Here is a 13,015-nt window from a genome sequence, read left to right on the forward strand (position 1 = left end):
CTTCAGAACAGGAATGTTGATGTTTAGTTTTCTAAAATTAAATCACTTTATTTAAATGAGGCACATATTTTAATTCTATGTATTTATTTCCAGTTTTACTAAATTAATGGTGCGCTTCACCCTCCGTAGTTCCCCATGTATTGTTCTCGCTCTGGGTGGTATTTATCCTCCCTGACTCCTCAGCTTATTGCCACCCTGTTGCCCTCATTACCTCCTTAAGGAAGTTAGAAAGGTGGTAACTTCAGTTTTTACTTCCTCCTTAAAAGCTGCAGAGCCTTTGTGATCCTGCATTCTTTGAAGGATTAATATTTCTAAGCTCTTGGTTTCCTGGTGAAAACAGTAAAAAGTAGTTGCTTTGTTGAGCCTGTTATCACAAAGTGGATTCAGTTCGCCAGTGAAAATCTGCCAGATATTTAAATTCTCTGGTCCGACGTCGTAACAACCCAACGGGCCGAGTGAAGAAATGGACGCCAGGTTTCTGCGGTGGACAATGTCAACACAGTTATGCAACATTGGACTGAGAGATATGCGTTGCCCAAGTCTCAGCCGGTTTCTGTTGACACACAGCAGCGAGATGTGGCCTTGTGTTCTGGTGAAATACTCATTCTTGGTGGGGAAAAGGCCACAAATATGGCTGACATGAGCTGGAGTTCATCCTGGATACGGCAGGGATGTTTATGCTGCGAACAGAGGAGGGCAGAGAACCCAGAAACTACTCGAGTAAGAGCAGAACCACTTCAACACGAGTTTCCTCATGTGTAAAGTGGCAAGAAATTAAGTATTTAGTAAAAAGTCTACTCAGTACTGAGTAACTGATCGAATTCAATCATTTAATATTTTAAAATGACATCATTAGACGGACAAAAATATAAACTTAAGTGGGAATTTTGATATTTTATGGACAAAAATTCATATAAATAAAAATGTTTCAAAATCAGTTTTTTAGTAAAACACTTATGAAAATGTTCAACTTTTTAAATTTCTGAGTTAAAATTTCCACTTAACTTCATATTTTGGTTTAATTATTGATCATTTGATCAGTTACTCAGTATTTGAGTAGACTTCTTACCAAATACATTTTTAATTTGTGTAAAAATATGTTGAACAAAACAAAATCAGGGAAAAAAGTTTTTCCAAATCAGTTTCTTTCAGTAAAAAACTGAAACTTTAACAGAAACTGCAGGTCTGTCTGGTGAATTTCTGGTTAAAACATGTTTATTTTTCATACAGTGGGTAGGAAACCCAGAAATTTTACTCAAATAAGAGTAATGATAAGTCATAATAAAATTATTCTGACTATGGAGGAGTACAAATACTCCTAAAAGTAATTTTTTTTCCATAAAGTTAGTGTAAATGTAAGGGGTTACTGGAGGACTCTGGTTCTTGGCGAGTGTTGTAAAATGTATTCTTCAGTTTTAAGCCATTTTCTCGCTGATCCTGATGTAGACTAGATGCTCGCGGTGATCATCGCAGCGTTTTGACCCCTGGCGGGACTCGGCGACCAACAAAGGCAGGAAGAGACTTGAATGAATGGAGAAATGGCCGCTGCAACTGACATTTAGCCTTTCGTCTAGTTTTTCCTCCCACCCTCATTTCCTTTCTCTCTTTATCGTTTAAACCTTTGAGTTGTGGAGAATGAAATGCTAATTTGTAAAATCTAGAATGCATCATGTAAGCAGTAATGCGAGATTAGATGTTTTGTTTTATGGGCCAAGTTGGTATTTTCCAAAAATGAAACTTGGGATTCAACTACTGTAGCATTTTTGGTTTGCTAGCTTGAAACACAAACAATTTCCACTCTACAAGATGTTTGCATCAGATTTTTGCTGTTTTTTAAAAACTTTTGGACAGTTATGATGTGCAACCATGGCAACAAGGAGGTGTTTTTACAACCTGATGTCAAAAGCTAAAATAATACCTAAGCTGCAAACCCAAAGCTGAAAAGGAGGCTTCATGCATGCAGAGAAAGAAGTTGTTCAAGTTGACTTTTCCACTGGTCGTATTGGGCAGGGATCATATCCCCTACTCCAGTGTCGCTGTAGCCATTCAACCAGATGCATTTAAAGAGGAGCAGCAAAAGCAAAAAATGAGGTGGATTAGCTGGGTTTGCTAACAAGTGCTAGTTGTTGAATAATGCTAATCTTTTGCTGAATGCTTGCAACCATCTGCCATTTGCATTGGTATTTTCTTTGTTCTTGGTGAATTATTTTCCCAATAGTTCACATTAGGATATTTGCCTAAACATGCTAGTTGTTCCCTTTACTGCTTCATTCGTGCTAATCTTTACTGTCTTTGTTACTTTTAAAGTAATTAATGTTGTGATTAGCCTTAGCATTCAGTGTAATCCAGTATGTCATTAGCTTAGACATGCTAGGTGTTAGCTTCTCAATGCTACTAGTTGCATTAAAAAGGTTAATCGTTAGCATCCTGATGCTAATAATCTAGTTTGTTGTTTCACTTGACATGAAAGGTGTTAGCTTAATGCTAACCTGCAGTCCAGGTCAAATTAGTTGCTGGCTTGTGATTGGTCACTGCCAGTTGCTTTATCAAAACAGCGTGATAATTGGTCCGTAGAGAAAATATGAAGCTATGAGCCTCTTTAAATTGAACAATAATTTAAATGTTTTTAACTTTTCTGTTTGGTGCACTCAAGTGTCGGCAAATTATCTACAAATATAAAATTAAATCTGAACAACTTCTAACATTTAACAAGAGATAAAACAGTTGTAATGTTTAAAATGTAGAATATCTGCTTCAGTCAGCATATTTTTATCACGCTGAAGGATGAATGTTCAGTTCAAACAGCAGCCATAACCATCACTGTTTACAACCAAAGCTCCAATCAAGAAGCAGCTGCTTTTGTAGAAACGACCAGAATAGCAGTTCAGACTTATTCCCATTTGAAACGGCTTGTATCTGGTTAATTTTTTTTTCTACACAGTAAATGTTTGACAAGAGGAAACTATTCGTCAGATTAATCTGATGGGAACGCCCAGCCATGATGAATAATGCAACCTTTACAGAAAATCCTTCCCAAAAATCTGCTTTAAATCCAAGTTAATTCAGACAAATTAAATGTCACATAAGGACGCCGTTCAGCAGACCTTAAAGTCGAACAGTTAAAATCCTGTTTGTGCACTACAAAAAAGTATCTTTGATCTGGCTTCATCAATTCTTCTCTCTTCGCCAGGGCCGAACAAAATCCTTTTGAGGGCCACAAATGGCCCGCGGGCCCCGCTTTGGACACTCTCCTAGATTTTATTGAAAAGTTATTTGTACGTTTGTTTTATTGATTTCAAGTGAAATAAATATGTTTGTACGGTAAAGCAGATTAAAAATACTTGGTAAGATGTTTTTTTTTTTTTTTTTTTTTTTTGTGTTTCACTTGAAGATACAAAAACGTGACACAGACTTGGACAAAAAGTCATGTTGCCCTTTCCAGCTGCAGTTATCTCCATATTTTCTCAGTTATTTCCCCTCCAGTTCTTTCCTTTTGTTTCTGTTTGCTGCTATATTAAGACTCCTCAGTGAGCGAGGAAGCTTGTTGAAAACAGTCTGTGTTAAGTTGTTGACTCACATAATGGTATATCTGAGGGGCATTAGGCCAGCCAAGAAGTACACAGCAATTACGCCTGTGTGTGTGTGTGTGTGTGTGTGTTTGCTTCAGACTACCTGTCAGCACACGAAGCAGGAGCAGAGGCCCCCTCTGTTTCTGTGTTTGTGCACACATGTTAATGATCACCTGTCCAGACTTGAGGAGATAATGAGACCGGAGCAACCCCTGCTCTGCTGTGGGGCGTCGATCTTCCCGCTCTGGGTCGCCGCCGCTCCTCGTTTCGGCCTGCTTGTTTCTGTTTTGGAGGATTTTTATTGTTTTTCTCTTCTCCTTCCTAGCTGTCTGAGTTGTGCAGATGTGAAATTGCGCCGCCTGCCCGGTTGGGCCTGCGGGGGACGGTGTCCCATTCCTGCACTGCTGCTGTACAGTAGCGAGCTGCAGATCTGGTTACGCCACCGTCTGAATGGGCCTGCAGGAACCCGGCTGTGAAATCCACACCGCGCTGAGAAAACACAAAATCTAACCAAGTATTTTGTTTAGTTTCCACTGCAAATGTCTTGGTACACTTGAAATAAGACAAAGCTAACTGATAGAAGACCTTTCAGATATAGGAACTTGTTTTAAGTCAATAATTCCTCAGTAGTGATGAGTAGTAGTTCACTTATTTCACTTATCAGCCCCTTGCATGTTGTTTTACGTCTGAGAATTTTGCTCATGCGCACAACGTGGGAGGACAAAAACTCGATTTTTACTCACCACCCGTAGCCGCACTCTGAATTTAATTGAAATGAAACGCTGAACTCCTCATCACATCTACATGTTAGTGTTGTCATAGTCAAGCTAGCATAACTGAACTACTTCACTCTCCCTCGCCATTTTTTTAATTAAAACCTTTTCCTGACCTCGTTATCTAGTTGTCATAATGTTGACAATTAGTAGCGAAGCACTGCATGCATTTTTATTTTATATGTCAGGCGTATATTTAAAATTTAGCATTGTATTGACAACAGCTAAAACCAATGCTAGTCATCGTTAGCCAGCAGCTAGTGAGGAGATGGGGTAGGATCAGGCTGCACCCGGTCGGTAATGTGGGGAAAAATGTTATCAGTGAAATAATCTGGAACAGGAACTTTTTCATCTATATTAAGTAATTATTGACTTAAAACAAGCTTCCTTTCTTGCTGAAAATGTATTTGTTTGTTTTGTCTTATTTTAAGTGTACTAAAATATCTGCACTACAAAATAAACCAAAATACTTGATAAGATTTTGTTTTTTCACGCAGACCTTTTATTAGATTTAACAATAACCAGATAATTACAGTAAATTTCTGTTAAAAAAATTTGTAATTTGTGGTGAAATAAGATGAAACATTAATAGTAATTTAATTTCACAGCACAGCCCTTTATTTAATCTAAGAATAGGAGCGCTGCAGCCAGACCGGACCGGATGCTGGACTCCTTGGTTTTGGCCCGGCCTGGTGCAGCGGCAGATCCAGTCCAACTTCCTTGAGGTTGCTCCTCCTGCCAAAACGTCCATATAAAACTTTTACTGTCACTGTTGTTTTTAGTTTTCAAATTCCTCGATTTTGGTTTCAGTGTTTACTCAGAGCTGAGCTGCTGCAGCATAAAACGGTGCAGAAGTTTGGTTTTAATCACTTTTAGGTCACAGTTGGTGACCAGTCTCCTCTGCTGCTTCTCTGATTCTGTGTTTAAAATAATACAAAGACGGGCAGCGGACTAAAGAAGTTGGGATCCAACATGGAAATTACTCTGCATGTTACAGTTTATCTGTTGAATCAAAGAACATTTTTATGCCTCGGTGATCCACAGTGCTGAGATTAAAGGCTCAGAAACTCTTAAAAAGTTATCTGGTGATGAAATTTGACTCTTAAAAAGCAAACAAACAAAAAAGATATTCATCTCCACTTGGTAAGCAGTAAGCAGGCCTTGAATCAGTTTTTTTAAATTGGCTCTAGTGGCCTTTAATTGACTGTTAATTGATAGGAAAGTGGGGAATGAGAGAAGGGGGAAGACATGCAGCAAAGGTCGCCAAGGCTGGGAATCGAACCTGCGACAGCTGCGTCGAGGACTAAGGACTCCATATGTGGGTTGTGCTTAACCCCTGGACCACAGCACAACCAGGCCCTGAATCAGTTAAAGAGGAATCTCTGACTTATAATTGGGGCTGAAACGATTAATCAGATTAATCAATCATTGAAATAGTTGTATGTTTTCCCAGTTTTATTTGATTAAAATACTTCTGTTCATAAATCACTGAGCAGCTTAAAGATCTGCTGCTGTTGTATCAAACTTCCAGACCTCTCAGGTCTTCAGGTTCTGGTCTGCATCCAGAACCAGAACCAAACATGGAGTAAACTTCCAGAAAACTGCAAAACACCCAAAACACTGACATCCTAAAGTCCCATCTGTGTAGCACTGCTTTTGAAGCATAGACTGGAACGTTGACCAACATATTTGACGTGTATTGATGATTTTGATGACGGTACTTGACAAAACATTTGATGGTTTTACTGTTGGTGACAGTAGGATGTGTTCATGTTTTCATGATGTAAAGCTGCTGGAATGTGCTACACAAATTAACTTGATTGATTTTGTAATCGTTTCTGAATCGATTCATGATCCCGAAAATCAGAATCAAATCGTGGGAAAATGTCGTCCATGAAAGAGGCATATTCCCCAAAAACATGGCGTTCCCACACGGCTCCTGACTAGACGAGGTGCTGACGATGGTTTTTAGCTTTTCATGGTGCAACGCTGAAATTTGCAACACAAACAAACTTGATTGATCGACGGGCTCCAGAGACGTCGGTTGCTGTTTCTCACACCTCCGCTGGCAGCTGGCGTCTGGTTGAGCTGGTTCCCAGTGGGGCAGGCGGGTGCAGACCTGCATCCAGGTGAGCTCAGCAGAGGAGGGGAGTCGGTTGGTGGCAGATTCCCTCAGAGGACAAACCAGAGCACTGCAGGCCTCAGAGCACCATCCAGTGCAGAGGATGCGCTCCAACATGCAGCCGCTGCATGTCGCATTCCTCAAACCAGTGGAGGGTGATGTCACAGCGCCGGTGCCGGGTGGGTCGGGGCCATCCAGCTTCCTGTGAGCCGCTCCGAGGATTTCATTTTAGCTGATTGCAGCGAGAAATTAAAGCAAAGTGAAGTTTAACACTAAGAACAGTAGGTCTACCATCGATTATTCTAGTGATTAATTATTCTGATGAGTAATCGATTAAAATCTCTGAGCTCCAGGGATCCAGTAGAAGCTCAACGCATGGATGAGTTTGTCTAGATGTTAGTGACTTAGTGCTGGAAATGTTCTCCAGGTGACAGAAGGCCAACTTTGTAACCGTCTTTATGTGGCTGTGCAGGTTCAGGTCGGAGTCCGTCATTACGCCCAGATTTCAGGCCTGGTCTCTAGTTTCTGGTTTCCTTCTGGGCTGAGTCAGACCTGGTTTGAAGGACTTCTTGTGGAGAAGTGTGTTGCAGTTTGATGTCGGTGCATCAAACTGCTGATGAGCTCATCGGTGTGTAGCAGGGAGGAAAAACGGGCGTGTGATCCACAGAAAGCACGCACCCTCTGCTGCCGTCATGAGAAGATCTCCAGGCGTTGTGCAACAGCAGCTTTCAACTTGGCTCATTCTTTCCAATCCTAGAAGGACACACCCATATCTCTCTGAGTGTGTGTGCGTGTGTGTGAGTAGGGGGAATGGGTCGCTAACACACACGACTTGTGTGCAGCCTAAACATGGCAGATGTGTTGAGAAATTGGGTGTGGGACTAATTAGTGAACTTCAAGCATGTGCAGGTGTGAGTAGGTGGTTGGATTTTTGTGACTAGAGTACATTCCTGTTCAAGGAGTGGAGTGTGTGTGAAGTGTGTGTGACGAACTTTCAGGGGTGTGTCTGCTCTGTGGTGTGTTTTTCTGCCTGGTTTTGTCTCTTTAATCTGATATCAGTCTTATCTGTAACCTTTGACCCCATCAGATCAGAGAGGAAGTGGATTAGGGGTCAGGTTTGTTTTAGACTAAACGGACGATCCCAGAAGGATTTACGGTCATTTTCAGGAAAACTAGGAGATCCCAACTTTTCTTAAAAAGAAAAAAAATAAACTTTTCACAAAAAATCTGATGCGATTTAGTTCCACAAGTTCTCAAACGTTTTATTAAACTTTAGCGTCTTTAACGTCAGACATGGATCATAATCCTGCACCAGAAGAACAAGCAGCAAATCTGGACGTAAACAATGTCTGAAAATTAGAATTATGAAATTATGAAAGCCGTTTGTCAGTGAACGCATCACAGACTCTGAGCTCGACTCCTCAGGTTTCTCTGCAGTCGAGGCCGTTTCTGTTGGCGGCTCACTTTCCACTTTGGAGTCGCTGAAACACTCATGATGATCTGTAAATGATGAATCAAGCAACAATCTTAGTTTTTTCTGATTTAGCATCATGACTAGAGCTGCCATAAAAAAGATTGAGCAATCGATTATCCTGGCGAGTAATCGGTTAAAAAAAGCACTTTTTCTTTTAACCACTCAAGTTTTTTATGTAAAATCAAAAATGGATTAAAAGATGCATTTAAACAATTCAGTTCTTTTTAAAATAAGAAAATAAACATTTAATTTAAGCTCAGGCCTTTCTGCTTGCGTTAACATCAGTACAGAGAAGCAAAAGGTGCTAAAACAGATTTATTTTAATATAAAAAATACTGAAATGAACCAGATTAAGCCAAAACTGAGAAGTTTAATAATGGATGGAAGATTGAACTTTACAAAAATGTGTTTTGTACAGTTTTAGTTTAATTACTGCTCTGTGTCGACAAATGGCCTTTTAAGTTTGTACACTTCAGTTAACAATAATTTCTGAATTAGTTGATTTCAATAATCGATTGTGATTGACCGATTGTTTCACGATGCTGTGGAATCTGTGCTCTGAGCATCTGGTGAGGATAAAATCTGTGTCCCAACGTATAAAAGCGAAGCCACAGAGCAGCAGGAAAATAAAAACGCCACTTCGCTACCTTTTTATTTGAGAAACGCTCGCAGAGATTTGACCCAGTTTCATCAGAACCTTAAATGCTATGTGAAAGTTTTCCTCTTCTTCCTCTCTACAAATGTAGCCTCTGCAGCTGTTAACCCAGCAGATGAAGTCATGTGACCTGCAGCTCGTTGGTCCACAGCGAAGCAGCTTAATCCTGCTGGAGGAGCTTCAGGTGTCTAGTTAAAGTTCACTGATATGGAAAACAACCAGAAGTAAATGATTTTATGAGGCGGCTACAGCCTGATGGAAGCAGCAGTTACCTAAGAGCTTCACGCTCTGAACCGTCTTAACACTCGGATCCAGATTTGCTGTCCTTCAGCTCGTTATCCTTGGCTGAGGTCAGAGGTCACGGCGCCAACACTCGGTCAGGTTAAACAGGATTCACCGGTTAACTCTTAATGCAGCCGATTAAATCTAACAGGAGGTGAACACGAGCAGATTCCCTCGAGCAGAGCCGGCGTTTGGAGCGGGATTGACCGTCGTAAAGCAGACGGATCACATGATGAGCTGCGTATGAGGGATGACGGCACGCCAGGGTTAAAGGTCGCAGTCTCATGCTGCACCTGTTGCTCGGCTCTCCTCCCTCTGCCGACCCAAACGGGCCGAAGCAGAACGAAACACGGCAGAAAATCAGAGCTTTTCCTTCATGTTTCACTTGCAGCCACAGATCCAGAACGGGACGGATGATGAGACTCAGGATCTGATGAAAACATGTCCGCCGTTTGGATCATCCTGCAACACGCAGCAGGTGTTGCAGGATGAAAGAAAAGTGAAGATTACAACGGCAGCTTCAGCAGAGATGCACTTTGGGACAGAATCATGTTTTTGCTCTTTAATGGACGACAGAAACACGAGTCTCAAAGTGTCTAGAGATTTGATTCAGAAACCATTTTTAAATCCAGTTTGTGTCGCACATTTCAGCAACTTTACATCATCATTAAAATTATCAAGACACATCAAATATGTCGGTCAATATTCCAGTAATTATTAATCAAAAGACTTTAAACGGCTGCGCTTTTAGCCTTGATTTAAAGGAACTCTGTGTTTCGGCTGTTTTGCAGTTTTCTGGAAGTTTTCTATTTAAATAGTTTAGAGATTCTGTTTAAATAATGTGACTAACGAGACCATTTAAAACATTTCTATAGAGTCTCGCAGTTTATATTTAAACAAAAATAGGTTTGTGCATAAAATTCTCTAACTTAAATTAGCAGCTTAGCTTAACAGTCTTGGTTTTTCTTAAATAAACTATCAGAATGATTGACAATACATGCAGAGGGAGAGTTGATGCGTGATGTGCAATATACTCAGAGACTTATGACTAAAAAATGGATTTTTGAGTCTATTCAGAATTACCAGGATTAAGAGTTTTGATTCTCTATAGATTCTCTAAAAAAAAAAAAAAAGACAAAGTTTTGATGCATCTCGGCTTTATCTGAGAAACGCTGTGCTAGGCAAAGCATCAGTTCCTGACACCTTGGGGTTCAACGCTCTAAACAGTACAAACGATTAATCGTTTGCTACAAAAATGTAGCTTAGAAAATCCACAACCTTTTGAAAAAGCTGCCAGAAATCAGTAATTTTCTCGAGCAGCAGTCAGAGAATCGCGGCGACGTGGTGGAGGGACTGTTGATCCAGTGTGGGAGCAGCTCTGCATGCTCAGGCTTGTTGGGCTTTAACGGAAATCACTGCAGCGCCTCAGAAACATTGCCCTTACAGTAAGGCGCTGTTACGTCTGCACAGGAGGCTTCATAATGGCTGGGTGTGTTGAGTGGCTGCAGGGAGGCTGAGCTCTGCTGGGTTTGGTACGAACGCTGACGAAGGACAAAGGATCTGCTCACCGTGGCCTTCAGCTGCAGGAAAACGAGCGTTAACACGTCCCAATTGTTCTTATGCATACATGTAGGAGTTCACAGGTAGATCTGGCTGCAAATGAAACACTTTAACCAAAGGCTTAAACGATTAATCGTGATTAATCGATTATTAAAATGGTTGTCAACAAATTTAGTCAAAAGATCAAAAAGCTGACTTTACTGCACCCAAATCAGATTTTATTTCATTTATTAAACTTGGCTAAATACGTTTTAGCACAGAAACAAATGATTAGATAAATTGTGATTAATCGATTATTCACTAAAGAAATAGTTGCGTTTTATGCAATACAAAGTTTCTTATTTATATTAAAGGAATATATTTCCATATTTCAAAGTATTTCTAATACTGCATACAAAAGCTTAAGTTGTCGAATAAAATTTCTGCAGAATGTGTCAAGCTTTTATCTGATTAATTGAATATTCTAACGATTAATCGATTTACTAAAATAATTGTTAGTTGCCTCCCTACTTCAGCCATGAGTGGAATATGTTGAACAACTTGATCTTGATGTGTGAATGTTGCAGGAAACTGGTTTTGCTCAGTAAAATTCAGATCAAAATTAAGTAAAGAGTCAATATTCTGCATAAAAACAGGGATTTATGAAAATCTTCATGTTGGTGAGATCCAGACACGAACCGGAAAGCGTTTTTCTTGATGATAAATTGGACGTTTTTAACAACTCCAGCGAGGTGATTAATGCATCTTCACCGATTGTCTGCAACTTCCTGTCACTGCAGCGCCACTTCCTGCTGCATTGTTGCCGTTTCTGCGCGTCTGTGGCAGGCGGACCATTGTCCTGCTGCCGCTGCCCACCCTCCTCTTCCTCCGGCCGCTCGCAGACAGAGGGGAGAGAGAGGCTGGACTGCCGGCCCTCTGGGGGAGGGGTCTCTCTCACACACACACACACACACACACACACACACACACACTCTCGGTGGCTTTGGGCTGAAGGGTGCTATTATCCAGCGGGCTCAATGGGCGCTTTGTGCCGCCGGCCCAGGGGGACCGTGGGCAGAGGGGCGGAGCGGCCAGCAGCACCCTGTCATAATGTTTTTCAACAGGAGGAATTACAAACATGGCAGGGGGGCGAAGGTGTTTTTATTCTGGGAAACCAAACCCAAACACTAAATGAGCTTTTTAAAACTGAGTGAGCAGGACGGTTCTGTTTGAGTCAATTAGCTGTAGCTTATAAATAATTTAAATGTCGGCATGTCTAGAGTCATGATCTGCTGCCGGTTGAGGGCCTTGTTCTGTTTCTGACCCGGTTTGGGTCACATGGCGTCCCGTCAACATTTTTTATTAAATTTCTTTGAGCAACCTGTTCCCCTCCTGGCCTGTGGGGGCGCTGCACCAAGAACCACTGAAGGGAAAGACACAAAAACCTCTGAAGACACTGAGAGCAACTTCCTTCTTCATGAAATGTAAACAAAATGGAGTGGCGTCAGATTTTAGCGGTTTCTCTATTGTCTTTGGTTAAAAAAAACCGAACAATTTCTCCCTCCAAGTATGCTAAGCTAACAGTGTTAGCTTAGCGTTTTTGGTTGTATAATATAACATTTGCTTTATTTATCTGGAACAGGACAGAAATGATTCTTTATTTAGACAACTGGCTGCATATTTTGCTTAGACTTTTAAATCTAAACTAAAATGTTATTTTTAGCAGTTTTTTTTAAAACCTGGAATAAAAGCTGAAATGGGGTTTTTCTCTTCTGTATTTTAGATCTCCATGCGTTTCTGCTGCAGTGTTACTTTTGCAAGGTTTTCAACTGAAGCTTTAAATGATTTTTGGGGAGTGGAATCCTGCGGCGCTTATCGTGTGTTTGGGCTGATGGATTTATTATTTTTGAATCGTGGCGTGACGAGGCTCCGGCCGTTCCACGAGCTGCCTGAAAATAAAATGATTCAAAACACATTTTTTCAGGAATGCACAGCAACCGTACAATGTTTTTGTTTACTAGATTACGAATCAAACCGTCTGGATCCGTTTGCTTCTCTGCAGTGGCGTTTCTGTTGGTTTATCGTTTCTGTTCAGCTTGAATGACTCCAGAAGCTGATGCTTGGTTTCAGCTTTAATTATCCAAGATTCCCTCTGTTCCCTTCACTGGTGTATTGAGGTCATTATAGACGGGAAAGAAATGGAGTAAATGTCTGCCAAAAAACATGAACATTTCTGAGATTAATCCAAAACTTTTAGTATTTTCAACTTTCCCAGAGATTTACTCCTTTATATTCTTACTTGCTGTTTCCTGATGTTGGTTAAATGTTTGTTTCTGAGAAGTCAGATTGTTGTCGTGAAATGAGGAGGATAATTTTTATTCTGTGTTTTGTTTAGACGTTCACGGCGTGGTGCAACTCCCACCTGAGGAAAGCTGGGACGCAGATCGAAAACATCGAGGAAGACTTCAGGGATGGACTCAAACTGATGCTGCTGCTGGAGGTCATCTCAGGTCAGTTCTGCCGGACCGGGGACGGGACTGGGGACGGATGGGTCGGTGGACAGGTGGGTGGACGGGTCGGTGGACAGGACCATGGAAGGGT

General features: G+C 41.0%; 1 protein-coding gene across 6 annotated transcripts in view; it reads left to right on the forward strand.

Annotated features, from left to right (window-relative positions):
* Nucleotides 1-13,015, forward strand: part of LOC106956878 (alpha-actinin-4-like) — a 62,310-nt gene that overhangs the window by 28,280 nt on the left and 21,015 nt on the right. For all 6 annotated transcript variants that reach the window (XM_015047972.1, XM_015047976.1, XM_015047971.1 and 3 more), the window contains exon 2: nt 12,810-12,924. In XM_015047972.1, the coding sequence (XP_014903458.1) occupies nt 12,810-12,924 (115 nt within the window). The remainder of the gene's footprint in view (nt 1-12,809; nt 12,925-13,015) is intronic.

The sequence above is a fragment of the Poecilia latipinna genome, unplaced genomic scaffold, assembly GCF_001443285.1.
Source record: "Poecilia latipinna isolate Pla-1442-1.1 unplaced genomic scaffold, P_latipinna-1.0 Scaffold852, whole genome shotgun sequence".
In the NCBI taxonomy this organism is placed as follows: Eukaryota; Metazoa; Chordata; class Actinopteri; order Cyprinodontiformes; family Poeciliidae; genus Poecilia; species Poecilia latipinna.